Below are 19131 nucleotides of genomic sequence, written 5' to 3' on the forward strand. Positions count from 1 at the left end.
TATTGGGACTATCAAAATAAAAACGTTTTGTACAGCAAAGGGTAAAAAAAAAAAAAGGCAACTTACTGAATGGGAGAAAGTATCCTCAAATGACATATCTGATATGGGGTTAATATCCAAAATATGATAAAGAACTTATACAACTCAACACCAAAAAAACAAAAACTGACTTAAAAAATGGACAGAGGGGATCCCTGGGTGGCGCAGCGGTTTAGCACCTGCCTTTGGCGCAGGGCGTGATCCTGGAGACCCGGGATCGAATCCCACGTCAGGCTCCCGGTTCATGGAGCCTGCTTCTCCCTCTGCCTGTGTCTCTGCCTCTCTCTCTCTCTCTCTCTCTGTGTGTGTGTGATGTGACTATCATAAATAAATTTAAAAAAAAAAGGACAGAGATCCTGAATAGACATTTTTCCAAAGAAGACACACAGATGGCCAACAGGTGAAAAGATCATCAGGGAAATACAAATAAAAACCACCATGAGGAGCACCTGGATGGCTCAGTTGATTAAGCATCTGCCTTCAGCTCAGGTCACAATCCCAGGGTCCTGGGATCAAGCCCCGCATCAGGCTCCCTGCTCAGCAAGCAGCCTGCTTCTACTTCTCCCTCCTGCTCTTGATCTCTCGCTATCTCTGTCAAGTAAAGAAAAGAAAGAAAACCACCATGAGATACCACCTTACACCTGTCAGAATGACTAAAAATCAAAAAGACAAGAAGTAACAGGTATGTTGGTGAGGATGTAGAGAAAACGGAACCCTTGTGCACTGTCGGTGGGAATGCAAACTGGTGCAGCCACTGTGGAAAACAGGATGGAGTTTCCTCAAAAAATTAAAAATGGAATTACCATATGATCCAGTAATTGCACCACTAAATATTTACCCAAAGAAAATGAAAACACTAATTTGAAAAGATACATGCATGCCTATGTTTACTGCAGCATTGGTTTTTTTGTTTTGTTTGTTTTTAAGATTTTATTTAGCCATGAGTGACACAGAGAGAGAGAAAGAGAGAGAGGTAGAGACATAGACAGAGAGAGAAGCAGGCTTCATGCAGGGAACCGTATGTGGGACTCATCCAGGGACTCCAGGATCACATCGTGGGCGGAAGGCAGGCGCTCAACCACTGAGCCACCCGGGCGTCCCTGTTTGTTTGTTTTTTAAAGATTTTATTTATTCATGAGGAACAGAGAGAAGCAGGCTCCCTGTGGGGAGCCAGAAGCAGGACTTGATCCCAGGACCTCAGGATCATGCCCTGAGCCAAAGGCACTCAACACTCAACACTGAGCCACCCAGGCAACTCTGCAGCATTGTTTACAGCAACTAAGATAAGGAAGCAGTCCAAGTGTCCATCAATAGATAAATGGAAAACGAAGATGGGGTGTGTGAGTATATGTGTATATATACACATTTGTGAGTACTGCATAGCATACAGAGAAGTTGAACCACTTCTGGTGTACACCTGAAACAAATATAACATTGCATGTCAACTGTAGTCAAATCTAAAAAAATGTTTTAAAAATCTCCTTTGCAGAGGCATAACACTCTTTCCTAGAGCTGCTCAAATAAATTTATGAACTGAGGATGTTTGTACCTCCAATCACATGACTGAAGATCAGCTGAGTCTTTCCATTTAAAACTTGAAGTCACTGAAGAAATCATATCTTCTAGATATCTCCCATGATACTATTAGAAGGAAAAAAAAAACAATTTATAAAACAATGTCTCTATCTTGCAGTTGTTAAATGAAAAGACTGGCTTTCCAGGAGTTCCTCTATCAGCCCTCAGCCCTGGCCCCTTAACTCAACCTATATGGAAGCCCACTGATGTTAATCCCAAACAAGCTCCACACCCAGCGCAGAGCCTGACTCAGGGCTCCATCTCATCACCCTGAGGATCCTGACCTGAGCCAAAATCAATAGTGGATGCTTAGCCAACTGAGCCACCCAGGCTAGGGTCTGCTTAAAAAAAAAAAAAAAAAAAAAGAGTAATAGTTTGAGAGATTGAACATCCATAAGAAACAGAATAGTCTTCCTTAAGACAGAAGGGGAAAAAAATCAGTTGCCTTTTCAATAAACCTAAAACCTCACCCAACTTTTGGGTTTAATCAATGGAAGAGTTTGCAGATTCCCAGCAACACAACCATTTATAGAAGCAAAGACAGGCCCTTCTCCTTCATCTATGCTGTATTTCCAGCCCTCGGAACAGCTCCCTGCAAACCTAATAGGAATTCTTGTTAACCTGGAAAGCCCACATACATACGTCTGCAAAGAGGCTGCTCTTCCCATGCAGAACCCCCCGCCCCCAGACCCCAGCCACATGGATGCCAGCTTGATAGTCAGTGACCCAAGCTCACTTACCACCTGTCCCTCCACCTTTCCTTTGCCTGTGTCCTCTCGATTGTGCGTTCAGGGTTGCATTTTCCGGGTTCCTTGTTTGTTGAGGGCCTGAATCTAAGCTGGCTAGCTGCTCACTGCCGTGACTGTAAACGTCATTTTTAGATTAACTGGCCCCTGCCAGGTTTAAAAATATCCCTGGAGCACTTAACCTTCAAGGCACTGGAGCAGTACTGGCCCAGGCGAAGTGGAACAAGATCTCGCACCAAACCACTCACATGGCCCTGCCACCCCTGGAGGGCTCTGCTTGCCACCTTTCAATCCCAGACTTTGCTTTATTTCACAATTCTTAGAAAACTAAGCCATGGGGCATCTAAAGTCCAAGTTGTCCTAAGTGATAATGACAAAGTCATTCTGGCCCTCCTAGGACATGCAGAAAATGAATTGCACACAGGTTGTTGAGTGTTTGAGATATGGCTTCTGGAGCAAGCCCACAGCGAAAGCTCCAAGGGGTTCATTCACACAATTGTTATCAAAGGATCACCTGGCTTCTCCCTCCCAAGGAAAGATTTGGTAAAACTTTCTCAATGAAAATGCCTCTCAATAAAATGTTTCATAGTTCTTGTGGCTTGGAGAAAAAAATCTACCCTCAAATAGTTCCACTTCCATTCTGGGTAGCCCAGTTCTTGCTAGAGCCCAGCAGGGAGGGCAGAAACCCAGTGCACACTGTCCTTACAGATTGTTCTGTGACGTGGGGAGGGCTGGAGGCATGTAGGACAAAGGTCACCTCTAGATCCAAACCAGAGCAGTTAAAGCTGAGGTCACACAAAAGGGAGCAGTGCTCTGACAGAGGGTTAAGGGGGAATAGCAGCTTGGTGGCCCCAATTTCAGTAAACCAGGTTGCACCTCACCAAACAGCAAGTGGAAAAACCTGCAAGGGCCCCAACCTATGCAAAGGGGTTAGAATAGTGGCGGGGAGAGGTACAGCCAGAGCAACTTGCTTTGCCATCTGGTTTTCCAGAAAGGGAAAGTCAACAAATTGGACTTGCAATTTCTCCACTGGACTTGTAAGCAGGAAGCGTACTCTGTGCCTGCTCCTGAAACCCTGATACTGTCGCCTGCACCCTGGGACAGCACCACATAGGCTCTACAGGCGTGGAGGATGAAATCATCCGTTCAGTAGGAGTGGAGGCCCTGGTGCGCAGCCTGCACACCTTCCGTCCTCCGATTGGCAGCCCTGATGACGGGCTTTGGTTACTCAACCAAACAACGTCGCTCAAAGGATAGCTTGTGCAATCCCCTGAGCGAGGCCCATTTCTGACTACAAACATGCCCTGTTTTTTTTCCGGGAGAATAATCTATGCCTCAAGGAAATTCTGTAAACTTCATTTGGAAAACCTTCCTATAACAACTTCAAATAACGATGGGGGCAGAGTGTAAATAGTGACAAGACAACTGGGCTTTGGAAACAGGCTCATGCAGATTCAAATCCTGTTACCTGTGGCTCTGGGCAAATGACTGGGTCTGTTTCCTCATCCAGCTATTTTGCCATGTGGTTGGGAGAAAGGAATAAAATGACATACACAGATATTCTGGCATAGTGGCTTGCTCGTAACAGGCAATTCATAATGTCTTCCTAACAAAACTCCTTACTTTCTGACAGAAGACTGCAAATGCTCCTGCTCCCCCTACACACACACACACACACACACACACACACACGCACGCACGGAAGAGACCACAAAACTCAAAACTCGTTCTGGTAGCTCAGCTATCCTCTGACACTCTTTACAACCGTAGGTATTTTCTAGAAGCTGAAGAGCAGGCTTGAAACCACTTAGTAAGTTCATAAACTTTTCCCACCAAACGCAAGAACATTCACAGAGAAATAGATTTCTTCAAATACATCTTAGATTCAGAAAGTCCTAAGTATCGCTATCACCAAAAAGAAAAAAATTAAGTGACCACATGGAGTAAGAAAAACAGGGTATCTGGATAAAAGCTGAGGGATCCCTGGGTGGTTCAGCGGTTGACTCAGCGATTTGGCACCTGCCTTTGGCCCAGGGCGTGGTCCTGGAATCGCGGGATCAAGTCCCATGTCGGGTTCCCAGCATGGAGCCTGCTTCTCCCTCTGCCTGTGTCTCTGCCTCTCTCTGCGTCTCTCATGAATTAAAAAAAAAAAAAAAAAGCTGTGCAGGTCCTGCTATAAACTGGACACTTGATAAAAATATTGATGTCTCCTCATCCCCCACGGAGGACCAATTAAATCACAATTTCTGGGAGCAAGCCTGACTTTGATAGTTTTTAATTTCTCCATGAGACAAGGAAACCAAAGGGACCCATGAAAGAAAAAGCTGGTTTCCCGCCCCCCTCCCTTCTTTTCCTGCTTCTATTTTGCTAGGATCTGACCCCCATCCTATCCATGCCTTAATGTCTGTATTCCTTGCAAGGGATAAGGAGTTAATGACACCTTCAGAGTCTTCCAGCACAAAAGAGAGCATCTCAGGAAGGACGGGGCAAAGCCATCGCATGCATATTCCAGATCACTGGTACTAGACAGCTTGATGCCAAGATCCCCTGGCTCCAGGGAATAAGTGCCTTGAGATGGACACCTGGACCTTATTCTTGCTCTCACCAGTACCTAGGTGCCTGGAAGGACGTGTGCATCAGACCATCATCAGTCAGTAAAAACCCCAGACCCCAGACAAAAATGAGACTCCTGCTTCTTTTCCTTCCCCAGTCTTTCAGATGCTCGTTCTGTATCTGCCATCTTCCATAAACCCTGCTCTCATTTCCTGCTGGCTGCTGTTTGACTTCCATCATACATGAAAGCCAAGGACTCTCGTGGCTGGTCTTGCAGAACCCTCTGGGTCCTCGGAACTGGCCTGCCTGCATCACCCAGGTGGGTACCTGTGATGAGGCTTAGGCTTACCAAGGGCTTGCTGAAAGCCTCTGGTTCCCCCACGCCCACAAATGCCATCAGCTGAGAGGACAGGGAGACAGGATATACACAACTTGAGTAGCAAAGAATGCCAAGTACTGATCTCCTAGTCTGTCCCACTCACCAACATCTGCATTTCCAAACAGACGTCAAAAATTTAAAGGTTCCAACCAAGATCATCAACAAGGTGATCTGAGGTTGGCAAAGCCAGATTCAAAGTGTTGGAAGGACTCAAAGTAGGAAGAGAGGCCACCTAAGTTCCAAACTTTTCTCAGCTTGAGTCAACAAGCCAGAACCCTCCAAAGTAGCCCAGAGCATCCTACCTGTTTTGCCTTGTAGGTCTCCAAAGACTGACAAGAATGAAAAGCCACTGCCACACACACACACATGCCTCAAAGTTTGCTTCTCCAGTCCAAAACTCTAAGACTTAATTCTAGGTGCAAACCAAAGCAGAAAGTGAATTTCAAAAGGGACAGAATGTATTATATAATAGTGGGAGCATACTAACATGCTAAAGTCTAAAAGAAAAAAAAAAAAAACTTCCATTCTGACTTTGCCCTGCTGGACTCAGTTCAGATAGTGACTTTCGCACGATTATTTTATAACAGGACATTTTGCAGTAACAGACTTCCTTGTTTTCCAAAAGCCCTCAGCAGATATTCTTCTTGCCTGAGAAGAGAGACAATCATTCTGGGCCAGGTTCTCACATGTTCCCACAGTGAGCCACGCAGAACTCTCTAGTGGCAGGACACAACACAGGAGTACTGTCATCGTAGACATCTGAGTGGGAGCTCCTAAAACAGGGATCTGCCAGCCATGGCCTGTGCTGCCCATTTCCTTATGGCTCTTGAGCTAAGAGTGGTCTTTACATTTGTTAAGGGCTTGGGGCAGGGGGAATCAAGATTTCATGACATGCACAAATCATGTTCAATTCCAATTCTGGAAGTTTTATTGGAAGACAGCCACAACTGCTCATTTACATTTTGCACACAGCTGCTATCTCTACAAGGGAAAGTGGAGTGGTTCTGTGAGCAGGATAAATGTAGAGCCTAAAATATTTATCTATTTGGCCCTCTATAAAGTATTCTGACTCCTGACCTAAAATTGCCTTTCATTCATTTTTGCAAATCTAGTGTTGTCATCATAGCACATCTGAAAATGTGGGGGGGGGGAATCCACAACTACATAGCTAAAACGTCATCAAAATGAGTCGTTTCTTAAAAACAAGTGTTTGATTTGCATCTTTTTTGGGGGAGGGGATCATAAGTCATTTAATGTACGGCTCTGTGTTGTTTAAAGCATCCACTCGATGCTTTCATTAAAAAGAAAAACATGTATCAGTTTGCTTTTTTTAATGATTTATGGTAACATAGAGTTTGCTGCTTCTTCCCTCCTCAGAGCACTGTTGGAAGAGTTGCCTAAAGCCAAAAAAATAGGCTTTGTAGAAATAGGACTCCTTCATTTCTCCCTTGAGTAAGAGTCCTCCCCAAAGTTCCCAGAGGGCAAATTGAGAATGCATCCTTGTCCTGCAGCTTCCTTCTGTGAAAGCCTGCTGGCTGATGGGGCAATGCGGTATTATACCCACCTTCTCAAACCTTAGGAAAACTGAAGACCTGGATGGGAAGCAATGTTCTCCAGCAAAAGGTTCCCAAATCTTTGCTCCCCAAAGAAATGAGGTGGAGCCTTTCCCATTGGATGCATTCTTTCTCCACCACTGAAATACCAGCACGTGTTAACCAGGCCCTCTGAGTACTTCTGGCTTCCTTTTTCATCACACACCAGTCAAGTCCAAGCTTTGGTCGTGATAGTCCACCCCCCACTACCAGCCAAGTGCTGGCAGGTCAGTGGGCAATCAGGGCGTCTTCCCCGTGCCCTGACTTTACACCTCCAGTCCAGAGTCCCAGGGTAGAGTCTGGAAACACTAGCACAGTGGGGGTAGGGAAGCTCCCCTTGCGCGGTCCCAGAGCCTGGCCAGACACATAGCCATGAACCCAGAGAAATGGCTCTTCCAGCCCCAGATGGCCCCTTCAGGGTCTCTGCGGTCCCTGGTCGCAGACAGCACCCCCACGCCACAACAGCACTTGGGGAGCAGCTGGGGTGGGGTCAGCTCGCAAGCCCTCAAGGCCACTGTCCTGCTTGCGCCCCTCCCAGGAACTGGCCCAGGGTTTATCTGGTCTCTGGAGGGGTGGGCGGCTCCATCCGAGGGGCAGGGCGGGAAGGAGAAAGGGCAGCCCTTCCGGCCCACAATGACTGCCACGGCGACCGCCTGCTGTCTGGGGCCCAAGGACAGCCCAAGGGCGTCAGCAGATGCCCAGGCTGCAGGGCACTGGGCAAGAAGGACACTGGGCACAAAGGGGCAGGGAGTGAAACTTCAACAATCTTTTATTCCCAAACTCACTGGGGGTTAACCCTTTCCCTGGCTAACAGATCAGTAGCATCTCTAAGAGGATCTAGGATGGAAGTGCAGACCTAACAAAGATTGTCTCCCCAACAAAGGATTACAAAATACATATATACATCTGCATAAGTATTCTTAAAACAGCAAAATTCACCAGTGTTGCAGGGGGAAAAAAAATCCCTCCGTGATTTCAGTCCATAAAAAAAACCAACAACAAAAAAAAACCAAAAAACAAAAACAAAAACCCAGCATCTGGCAGTCTGTGCGGCCTTAAAAACCCCAACTTAGGACACATCTAGGAGAAAAGCATTTCTTTGCTTAAAAAAATAAAGTTTAAAAATTCCCCCTTCTCTTTCTTCCAGTTCAACTCCCACAGCTGTTCCTAAAGACATGCAGAGAACTATAAAAACAAGCCCCAGCTCACTCCCTTCTGCCGGTCTGTGAGGGCTCTGTGAAGGCTCGCATGGTCTGTGAAGGCTCCCACGGAGGATTAGTCCTCAGGAATTGTCATCCCTAAAGTTCTGAGTACTGGCAACCGCCTCCTGCTCCCTCTAAGGAAGGGCCTGAGGGCCCAGGGAAGAATTGAGGGAACAGTGTTCTTGGCCAAGAACTGGGATCCCAGGTGGGGCAAAGCAGGGGAGGGGAGGCCTTCCTAGATAAACACACCCAACCACCTTACAATCTAAAGTCTAACCTGCCAGGTAAAAACAAGTCACAGTTGACTGTATCAAAGAGGTGCTTCCATCCTGTCCCCTTTTACCATACAGGTGACAGAACAAGCCTCAAGTATTTGACCTCCGCTCTCTCCCAGATACTGTGACATCAGGTTTTAGGCTGAAGCCATTTTGCAAAGACAGCCATATGGTCCCAGGGTAGAGCCTTTGCAGCTTCTGTCTGGATAAAGCTGCCACTCCTGGCAAATATTTCGATAGCAGCTTCTAGAAACTGCCCCGGAGACAGCACCTCGCCCCCCAGTTCAGGGTCACAGATCCTTCCAGTTGATGGGCTCCTTGCCAGACTTCTGCAGCAGCTCATTGGTTTTAGAGAAATGTCTACACCCAAAGAACCCTCTGTAGACCGACAACGGGGAGGGGTGCGCAGTCTGCAGCACATGGTGACGTTTCTGAAAGACAAGGAGAGAAGGAATCACGAGTGGCACATTTGGCTCTGAAGCCACCATCTCTGCAACTGCCCAGTGCCCTGATCTTGTGATCCAGCAGTCGTGTTGCTAAGGAATACAGTTGCTAAAGGGCCCCATGATGCGTACACCTCTACGAAAACATAGGTTTAAGGAGGCCCACGGCAGCATGGCTTATACCAGGTAAAACCTAATATAAATCCAGTGCTGGGACGCCTGGGTGGCTCAGCGGTTGAGCGTCTGCCTTTGGCTCAGGGCGTGATCCCAAGGGTCCCAGGATAAAGTCCAATACTGGGCTTCCTGCATGGAGCCTTCTTCTCCCTCTGCCTGTATCTCTGCCTCTCTCTGTGTCTCTCATGAATAAGTGGATGAAATTTTAAAAAAATAATAAAAATAAAAATAAATCCAGTGTTATGCCACTAGCTAAAAACATTTTTCTGAACTTCTTATAATGGACCACCACAAGGCTACTAGAAGAGTAAGGCTGAGCTACATATGCTAGTAAGGGAAGACCTAAATATATCAACTAGATGAAAAAGAAAATAGGTAATTGCATATTTGTTTTTTTCTTAATATCCAATATGCTATTTATAGCAGTTCCATTAGGGAAAAGAAATAGTGGAAGGCATTTTACTTCTAGCTTTGCATTACTGTGCATCAGCCTGAATTGTCAAGAAAAACAACACTTTGATTTTTTGAATGTCGGCCATACTTTGTGGAGCAAGAAGACTGTGGACGATGTTTGTTTTCTTCTTTCTTCTCTTCTGTATTTAAATAAAAACCATCTCACAACTAATTGTTTTCACAACATCTCTCTGCCTTCAAATAGCTAAGTCCAGGAAGGGGCCATAATGGAAGCCAGGCAGCCTGACATGCTGAGGAGCCTGGAGTCCAGCTCCCAGAGGCCTGGGTTCCAGTTCTGCCTCTGCCGCCTCCTGCGGCTGCACTTCCTTCTGCTGCTGTGAAGGGGGTAGAAGAGAGCCTTACTTATGGAGACACTGTGCAGGAGTGAACAATGCCCATGTGTGTTGTGAGAAGTAACAGGGGTCAAGTGCTTACTAGCATGCCACCTGCCGTGCACCTGGGGGGGGGGAGGGGTTTGCTGAAATGTGAGCTGTGCTGAGCTTTGAAGGAGGAGTTTAATTGGCCTCTGGAGAGGGGAGCCAGGATGTTCAGAGGCAGGCAGGGAAGTGGGATGTAGGGAAGAGAGGAGCTGTGGCTAAGAAAGCAGACCAGGGCCCTGCTAGTGCTCCAGACCCCAGCCCACCTTCCCAAGGCAGGGCCTTCAGGGGGACCAAGGTCAGATGAGGGCCTGAATCGAGGCCAAGGCAGCCAGATGAGGAGTCTGAGGCTATGAATGCCTGACTGGGTATGGGATAGATAGGGCAGACAGGTGGTGAGCAGAGAGGAAGGGAAAAAGAGGGGTGGGAGGGAGGAAGGTTGTCACAAATGCTATCTGATTTCTGAGTGGACAAATGCACGGTTGTACTTTCTATCCTGGGGGAGTCTACAGGAGCCAGATTGGCAAGGCTGGATGAGCAAAGGAGAACCTACCTTGGAAAACGTGGAATCAGGTGTGCTGAGGGGCCGTGGATAAAGAGACAGCTGAATACAGACCTAATGCTCAGGAAAGCTACCTGGCTTCTAATCACCAAGCTACTTTTACAACTGCTTCCAATCAAACCAAACCATTTTCAGTAATAAAAATCACACACACACACACACACACACACGGAGTATCAATCTCCCAAAAGCACACAGAAGGGAATCACTTCCACGGACATCTTACCTAGATGATCAGATCTTAGCAGTTAGTTCATTCCCGCCAGATTTTACTTCTACCATTCCCTTCCTCAAAACACCTGAAAACACCTTGTTCGTTCACACAGAAACTTTGTAGAGAGAGCAGCTGCCTCCCCTGATTCACACACTCTACTGCCGTTCACATAAAGACATGGGGAGGACATGTCAGAAACCAAAAGCCGGTGCCTCCCTGAGCCTGGGAAACCACTAAACAGACAGGACTGGCTGGGAAACTTCTCACCGTGTACCCTAATATCCTATTTTATTTAATTATGTGAACCCACTACCTTAAAAACAAACAAACAAGGGCAGCCCGGGTGGCTCAGTTCAGCGCCGCCTTCAGCCCAGGGCATGATCCTGGAGACCCGGGATCGAGTCCTGCGTCAGGCTCCCTGCATGCAGCCTGCTTCTCCCTCTGCCTGGGTCTCGGCATCTCTTTCTCTCTCATGAATAAATAAATAAAATCTTTTAAAAAAAAACCAAAACACTAAGATAAAAACCAATTCCATCCTAGAGAAAATGGAGAAGTGGACAATAAGGGTCAAGTGGACAGACTTGGGACTGGGTTGCAGGCATGGAACCTGAACACACTCCTGGCCCTGGGGTGGGCTCTGCAGGCACACCCCCGGCAGGACCTTAGGTGAGCAATGTGACCAGGCTGCTGCTCTGCACACTCCCAAGCAGGTTCTTATCTCTGCCCCGCCACACGCTACAACTTTATTGATACTTTAATTGTTAAACGAGATTCTGTAGGAAAAGGGCTACCTGGGCATTCTCGACACACCAGCTGCTTCCTGCCAACACACAAGCTACTGTCACCTCACTTAACTCCTTTACTTCACTCACTGCAACGAATCCTGTGTCCCCCAGCAGCCCAGGCCAAGGCTCGTCTTTGATGCCTGCCTCCCACCACCTCCCCCACTGCTCCTCCTCCACCACGCTGTCCTCCATTCCAACCATCAACTCCACAGTCTGTCACAGCCTGGAGAGAAGTAACAGTCTCAACGGTGAGCAGCAGAACTGGGATGTTCTCAGGAGGTAAGGGGACAGGATTTGCTGGCAGAGTAGGCTTAAGGGGAGAAGAGAAAGGAGAGGATTCAAGGATGGCTTCTGGTTTTTAATCTCAGCACCAGGCATGTGGGTCAACGGAGGAGCAGGGAAGGAGCATATCAGGGGAGACAGAGGGAGGGTGGGTTGAGGAGGTAGGGTACTTGCCTTATTCATTACTTACCGCATCATTTGTTAAATGAATGATACCCGTATCATTCTATGTATCCGGCAAGTATATGCCTATTGTATACTAACTCTCAGAAGTTGGCCCTTTGCTTTCCTCAAACACAACTAAGTTAGTTGTTCCTATAATTTGTCTGAATTTTGCTTAATTTTCAATGGGAAACCTAACCCTAACTATAAGCCTTTAGGGAAAATAAACTTCACCTTGTGACATGGGTTTTCCAGGACCACAAAGCAGGGATTCCTAAGATTTTCTAAACAGGTTTGAAGTATTTAAAAAACAAAACAACCATACCCTATCGATGGCACTGCCTTTCTTCTGAGCATAAGAGCCCCAGAGCAAGAAGACAAGGCCACTGGAGTTCTGATTTAGCCAGGACACTACCGCATCAGTAAATTGTTCCCATCCTCTCTCCTTATGAGAATTAGCCTGATGTGCCCGGACGGTGAGGACAGCGTTGAGTAAGAGAACACCTATGGACACACCAAAGAAATAAAATTAGTCAAAGAGAGAGAAAGAGAGAGAGACATACACCAGTGATTCCAGACACCCAACAACAGGGGCTATGCCCACGAAACCACTCCCATGCTCCCATGCCAGAATCCAGTATGTAGCCCTCTGAAATCAGCCTCCAAAGAGAGAATTACAACATGACTGGCAGGTGCCTCTAAGGCAAGATCAAAGAGCGTTTTATTTTTCCCTCTGCCGATCTCACCATCTTCAGAGTTTATAACATTGACTTCACCTCACATCTGTCATCAGTTGTTTAAAAAACACATTCCATGGGGCACCTGTGTGGCCCAGTTGGTTAAGCATCCAACTCTTGATTTCGGCTCAGGTCATGATCTTGGTGTTTTAAGACTGAACCCTACATTGGGATCCATGTTCAGTGGACAGATTCCTTGAGATTCTTGCTCTACCTCTCCCCATGTTCACACTTCTCTCTCTCAAAATAAATAAAATCTCAAAAAAATACATACATATATATATATCCTAAGTGACATTCAGTAACCCCAGAAGGTAACAAAAGGAGGCTGACACATTTCACTGAAACAAAACTCCAACTGTAAGAAACCAGACAGTAAACGTTCTTTCCTTATCCTGATTATAGTTTATTTCTTAAAAGAAAAAAAGACCTGTAAATAGGTATTAAATACAAAAAAACCCACAACCCTAGGGACACCTGGGTGGCTCAGCGGATTAGCACCTGCCTTTGGCCCAGGGCAGGATCCTGGAGTCCTGGGATCGAGTCCCACATCGGGCTTCCTGCATGGAGCCCACTTCTCCCTCTGCCTGTGTCTCTGCCTCTGTGTCTCTCACGAATAAATAAAATCTTAAAAAAACAAAAACAAAAAACCCCAAACCACAACCCTGTTTTTAATGGCAAAGGTGGGCAGCCCGGGTGGCTCAGCGGTTTAGCGCCGCCTTCAGCCCAGGGCATGACCCTGGAGACCTGGGATCGAGTCCCACATCGGGCTCCCCGCGAGGAGTCTGCTTCTCCCTCTGCCTGTGTCTCTGCCTCTCTTTCTCTCTGTGTCTCTCATGAATGAATAAATAAATAAAATAAAATCTTAAAAAAAAAAGAAGAAATCTTAAAAAAGAAATGGCAAAGGTGAGGCCACTTCCTAAGTGGTCAAAGTTAGCAAATAAGTTTAAAATATTAATACCAATATTAACTGGTGCCTGGTCGGCTCAGAGGGGATGTGATTCTTTTTTTTTTAAGATTTTATTTATTTATTCATGAGAGACACACAGAGAGAGAGAGAGAGAGAGAGGCAGAGACACAGGCAGAGGGAGAAGCAGGCTCCATGCAAGGAGCCTGATGTGGGACTCGATCCCGGGTCTCCAGGATCACACCCTGGGCTGCAGGTGGCACTAAACCGCTGCACCACCGGGGCTGCCCGGGGATGTGATTCTTGATCTGAGTCATGAGTTTGAGTCCCACGATGGGCATAAAGATTACTTAAAGATAATAAACTTATAAGTAAATAATAACAAGGAACAAATTTTTCTCTTTTGAAATATGATTCAAATATGAAAGAAAACATTGGCTGAAAGATGAAAAAGGGGATTAGTTTTTTTTGACACCTACAAGTACAGCCATTTTATGCGAGCGTTTGGGTTCTTCAAGTTCTCTTAGAAACATAAGCCAGCAGGACAGAAGAAAAAAGTGTGCTGAAATCCATCCAAAGCACACCTAGCAGTGGTTGGCTCACCTTGCTTGGCCCACCCAGATAAATCTCCGTGACCAGGATGAACGAAACCATCAATGTCTGTAGACAGCTCTTTATAAATGTTTTCCAAACTGAAAGCAAGCCGGAAGAGAAAGAACAGGATCTTGAGCACAACTGTGAAAATTCAGTAGGCAAACAACACACAGGTGGATCATAGCCTGTGCCACCAGCCCATGGAGGAGAGAGCGGATAGAACCTTGAGGATTCACGAGGAAGCACCACCATCCCTTCGGACAGGTAACCTTGCCAAAGAATGTTCTTTGGTCTAGGCTTAGATTGAAGGGACAGCGCCCTTTGGAGATTTAAGTACATCAGCCTGGGAGTTGCTACATCTCAATTAATGCTTATAATTTGATATTTTATGTATTTGTTATATTCGCATACATTATGTGTAAAACTCCCCAAAGCTGTATATTTTAACCAGGGGTGATTTTGCTCCCTTTGGGATTTGGGGCAATGTCTAAAGACATTCTTTATTGCCATTTTACTAGTGTTCTCTAATTCGGCAGGGGTGAGGTGGGGGGCATGTTGCCAGCATCTAGTGGGTAGAGGCCAGGGGTGCTGCTCAACATCCTACAGTGCACACAACAAAACCTCTCTTGCACAAAGACCAATCCCTGACGTCAATTGTATCAAGATAGAGAAAGCCTGGTCCAAAGGCTACTGAAGCTCCCCCAGGAGGCATACCTAGAATCTGCAAAGTACACATTTCAAAGTAATCACATTTGGACCCAAGCCATCTGTCAAGCAATCCTACCTGGGTGGAGGTGGAACAGGTCTTTGAACACTAAAGCAGAGCCCATGGGCTTGGTTGGGTCCATGATATGGATCCTGTCCCAAGATGACAACCTTCACCTGTGAATATAGGTGGCAAGAAATTAAATACTGTCGCATGGGCAGTTTAAACGAACACCTGGCGGATAACCTCTACACAGAACCTCGATGATGAGAAAGGCAATTCCTCTTCCTCCTGACCCAAACTAAGAACCCCCAGAAGGGAGTAGGTGACCTGGCACCATTACTTTCCACTATCAAATTATCCTTCATTCCATTTCCCTGCTACACGCCCCGCCCCTCCACTCCTTCTCTGACGCAGATGTGTGAAAACAAGTCCATCTCCTTCATTTTTCAAATTACAAAAATATGCCCTTGGCACATGTACAACCATCCAGAAATGCACAAAGTGGCTCCTTATCTCCCACTTATCTCTATCCCCTGATTCAACCCTGTAAAGTTAGCTATGTAAATCAGGATGAGGATACTCATCACCCCACATTTTTCAGTTTCTCACATCATGCATTTTAGTCTCTTTCAATGCCCAAAGCACTCAGTCACTGTCAGTTGGGAGTTGGCTTGTTTCCTATTTTTTTCTTCACAAAAACATAATAGATGTTATTATCTTTACGTCCTATTTTTTTTTGGGGGCGGAGGACAGATTCAGAATAACAGAGGTGCTGGTCCAAGGACAAGTGTACTTAAAATTTTCATCATAGACCTGTACTAATTTGCTTTTCAGGGAGCTGAAGTTATTCAAGGTCTCTACCAGCAACATAATGAAGATACCAGTCCCCCCATATCCTCTGAGGGATGAAACAAGAAGACAATGAGGTCAAAGGGCCATGGGGAATGTGGCAACGTGCAATGAAAAGTAATGAGATCAAGGTCACGGGCGGTGTTAAAATACAGCTAGACCTTTTGATCAGTTGCCTGCCCACCTCTTCTGCATTCTCCTGCTTCTGCCTATGGTGTTCCTTCTCAGAATCTTTTCCCGTGGCTAAAATACATTACTACATCCTTCAAAACCCAACCTTCAGACATCAGGAAACTTTAGTGGGTCTCCCTCTTCCTGCCACTGGTGTGTACACTGTCCTCAGCATTCTCCCCTCATGAAGCGGCCTGTCCCAGCAGGAAAGTTTTTTGAATTCTGTTCCTGAATAAGGGCTGACCCTGAAGGAGCCACTTACCCTCCCCGACCTTCCATATCCTCCCTTGCAAAGAGAACTGGCTTGGCCATCTGATCCTCAGAACTTTCATGTTCTATTAGGACTCCTTGTTGACACTGGTCATTGGTATTCAAAAAAGGACCCACGACTCAAAACAAGGCACAAACTAGTGCTGAATTTAAAAGGACTCAGTTTCTTTAACTTTATAAAACCAAGGGCTAAATTCAAAGCTCTTGCTCTAAAGTGAAAAACTGTCAAGTCTACCAAGTATTAGGTGTGGCAGCCTTATCCACATGGGTCATTCACCTATTTCACTTTTATTTAGTTTAATAGGCACAGGTTAAATCACAGGATTCTTGACCTTGACTTATAAAATGCGGGAGAAGGAAAAGGATAAGAACAAGATATGAAATCTGCAGCATAAGCAGACACTAAACGTATTGGGCAAGAAAACCAGATCAGAAAAGAAATGGAGAACACACTTCACAAAGGAGGTGCTATAGATGATCTAGTTGGTTTTTCAAAACACAGGAAAAAGTACTATCATACTGTCCAACTCTGAAGTAGGAGAGCTGGGGGTGAAAGGGAGGCTAGAAAGTAGCACATGGTTTTCATGTTCAGCTTCCCCGGTTCGCACAGTGTAAAGCCAGAAACAAGCTTCTGAGCAGGAAAGACTGAAGGGACCAGAGCAGCCAGCCAGGAGCTATTGTATAGAATGAACCAGAGCAAAGGGATCTGTTAAAAGAAAAACAAAACCCTTTGTACCAGAAGTCAAGAGCTTGAAAGCATCAACTATAAAAGACAGCATGGTCAGATAGTAAGACCACCAAGCTGCAAGTCAAAGTGGAGGGTGCACTCTAACAAGTTGCAAAAAACCTCAATGCTTCATGCCTGTTTCCTCACCATCACCACCAGAATAGGACAGTAACACTGGCATGGGGTCAGTTTCAGGATTAAATACAAAACACTAGAGCATACAGACACAGGTCTGTGTACAAATTTTTCTTTTCTGCTAGGTTGACAGCACATACTCTAAAGTAACAGACCAAAATGTACCCAGCCAGACCCCACAATTTCAGTATTTTATTTATTATTCCATCATGGGCAGGCACTTACCTCCAGTGTCCTTAATTAACAAATACTATTTGACCTCCCCCAACCTCTTTTGCCAAAACTCACCAACAACCTGTACTTACATGTCTTATGTCACACATTTGGGTCCAGGTAAAGACTTGGTGTGGGGGTGGATACACAGTGTAATGTTTTCTTTCTTCCGCAACAAAGCCCATTAGCTAACGTAAAGACAAATTAAGATTTAAAACCAGATTCTCATCGGAAAGCGTTAAGGATTCAACAAGGAAGTTTCCAACGTAAGCTAACTAAAGCATTGTCTAGCTCTTTGCCCTGTTTTACACCCAAATTCTTGTGAAAAACAAAAACTGTGTTTGCAGATCACCAAAGATGTGCCTCCACTTCCATGCCCCTCCCCTTTGTTTCGACTGGCCTCGCTGCCTTGACTTCCTATTAGTACTAGGCCCCTCCCTCTTTTTTGTAGAGGCTGAACCAGGTGGTTTGTGGTTTTACCGTGCAGCTGTTTCCTGGAGAGCAGACCCACTGAAGGCTTTACGAGATGCCACACCACCATTTTTTTTTTTTTTTTTTTAAGATTTCAGGGATCCCTGGGTGGATCAGCGGTTTGGCGCCTGCCTTTGGCCCGGGGCGTGATCCTGGAGTCCCAGGATCGGGTCCCATGTCAGGCTCCCTGCATGGAGCCTGCTTCTCCCTCTGCCTGGGTCTCTGCCTCTCTCACTCTCTCCGTCTCTCGTTAATAAATAAATAAAATCTTAAAAAATTTCACTCATTTAATCACGAGACGGAGAGAGCGAGAGAGGCAGAGACCCAGGCAGAGGGAGAAGCGGGCTCCCTGCGGGGACCCCGAGATCCCGCCGAGCCGAAGGCGTCCCCAGGCTTACCTTTATGAAATACGGCTTCCCGAACTCTGCGCTGAGCGGCTTCTTCCAACTCTCACCAAAACCCACAGGCACATTGCGGGCCGCGAGCCTAAGCAGGGCTGCGGCCTTGTTCCTCTGGATGCGGACCAACTGCTCGGGGCTCAGCGGCGAGGAGGGCGGCGTGCCGGGGTCCTCCTGCCCGGCCCGGGCCTTCTTGGCGGGGCTGGCCTGCAAGTGGACCCCGCACAGGCGGGTCAGGAGCTGCGACCTGCCGCGCCCGCATCCCCACAGCGCCCGTCGGAGCACGCCCATGCGCGGGGCAGGCGGCCGCCCCCACCTCGGAGCTCGTCTCTAAAACGCGGCGGGGACAGGGGCGGCGGTGAGCGAGGCCCTCGCAGAGCCCGCGAGCAGGAAGGCCCGGATCCCCCGGCGCCCCGCCGCGCCCCGCCCCGCTCGCCGCGTCCCCACGTGGTCTTTTCGCGGCAAAAAGAATCCCCCGGGAGTCCCGCCCCCTCCCCTCTCCGATTGGGCGGCGGGCCGAAGGGGGCGGAGCCCTCGCCTCTGACTGGCGCCGCGGGCCCCGAGGCCCGTCTCCATTGGCTGGCCCCTCAGAATGGCGGCCGACGGGGAACTGCGCGGGTGTTTTGAACACGTGCAGTCGGCTCTGAACACCCGGACCCAGCTCACGCGGTGGGCGGCGCGTCCCTGCAGCCCCTGGGCCGCGCGGGGCCCGCCGCCCTCCCCGCGTCCCTGGCCGCCGGCGCCCGGCCCGTGCCGCGCCTCACCGCTGCATCGCCGCTCTCCTCGGCGGCCGCCGCCACGCCGGTCCCCGGGTCGGCCGGCTCAGGGCTGCGGGCACGTCGCTTCCCGGCGGGGGTCGGGGAGAAGAAGGAGTAGAGCGTCTTCTGGCCGATCATCCCGGAGCCGAAGAGCGCGGACGCGCGCCGCCCGGGGACCCGCGGTGTGTGCCGGCGGCGGAGGTCCGAAGTTGGCGCCAAACCGCCCGCGCATGCTCGGACCGGGGGCTGGGCGGGGGGCGGGGGCGGGGGCGGGGGCGGCGGGGCTAGTGCGCATGTGTCGCAGGGGGACGAGGTGGGGCTTGGAGCCTCGGGCGGTAGGCGGGGTCCTCGGGTGCGTTGGGCCCCGCGCTCACCTTCC

The 19131-nt window shown here is 47.8% G+C and overlaps 2 protein-coding genes across 2 annotated transcripts in view; both read right to left on the reverse strand.

Annotated features, from left to right (window-relative positions):
* The window catches only part of ACACB (acetyl-CoA carboxylase beta), a 131701-nt gene extending 129042 nt beyond the window's left edge, over nucleotides 1-2659 (reverse strand). Inside the window, exons 1-2 of the mRNA XM_049101704.1 lie at nucleotides 2355-2659; nucleotides 1589-1680 (exon numbers count right to left, since the gene is read on the reverse strand). The gene's annotated coding sequence lies outside the window, so the exon portion shown is untranslated. The remainder of the gene's footprint in view (nucleotides 1-1588; nucleotides 1681-2354) is intronic.
* A 4976-nt stretch (nucleotides 2660-7635) lies between these two features.
* Nucleotides 7636-18983, reverse strand: UNG (uracil DNA glycosylase). The gene is made up of 7 exons (XM_025474286.3): nucleotides 18759-18983; nucleotides 17995-18201; nucleotides 17218-17313; nucleotides 14836-14933; nucleotides 14061-14149; nucleotides 12139-12317; nucleotides 7636-8792 (listed from the first exon to the last, which is right to left on the reverse strand). Exons 1-7 carry the CDS (start codon nucleotides 18888-18890, stop codon nucleotides 8652-8654), a joined length of 942 nt encoding a protein of 313 aa, XP_025330071.1. The 5' UTR covers nucleotides 18891-18983; the 3' UTR covers nucleotides 7636-8651.
* Nucleotides 18984-19131: the final 148 nt, after the last annotated feature.

Source organism: Canis lupus, chromosome 26 (genome assembly GCF_003254725.2).
Source record: "Canis lupus dingo isolate Sandy chromosome 26, ASM325472v2, whole genome shotgun sequence".
NCBI lineage: Eukaryota > Metazoa > Chordata > Mammalia > Carnivora > Canidae > Canis > Canis lupus.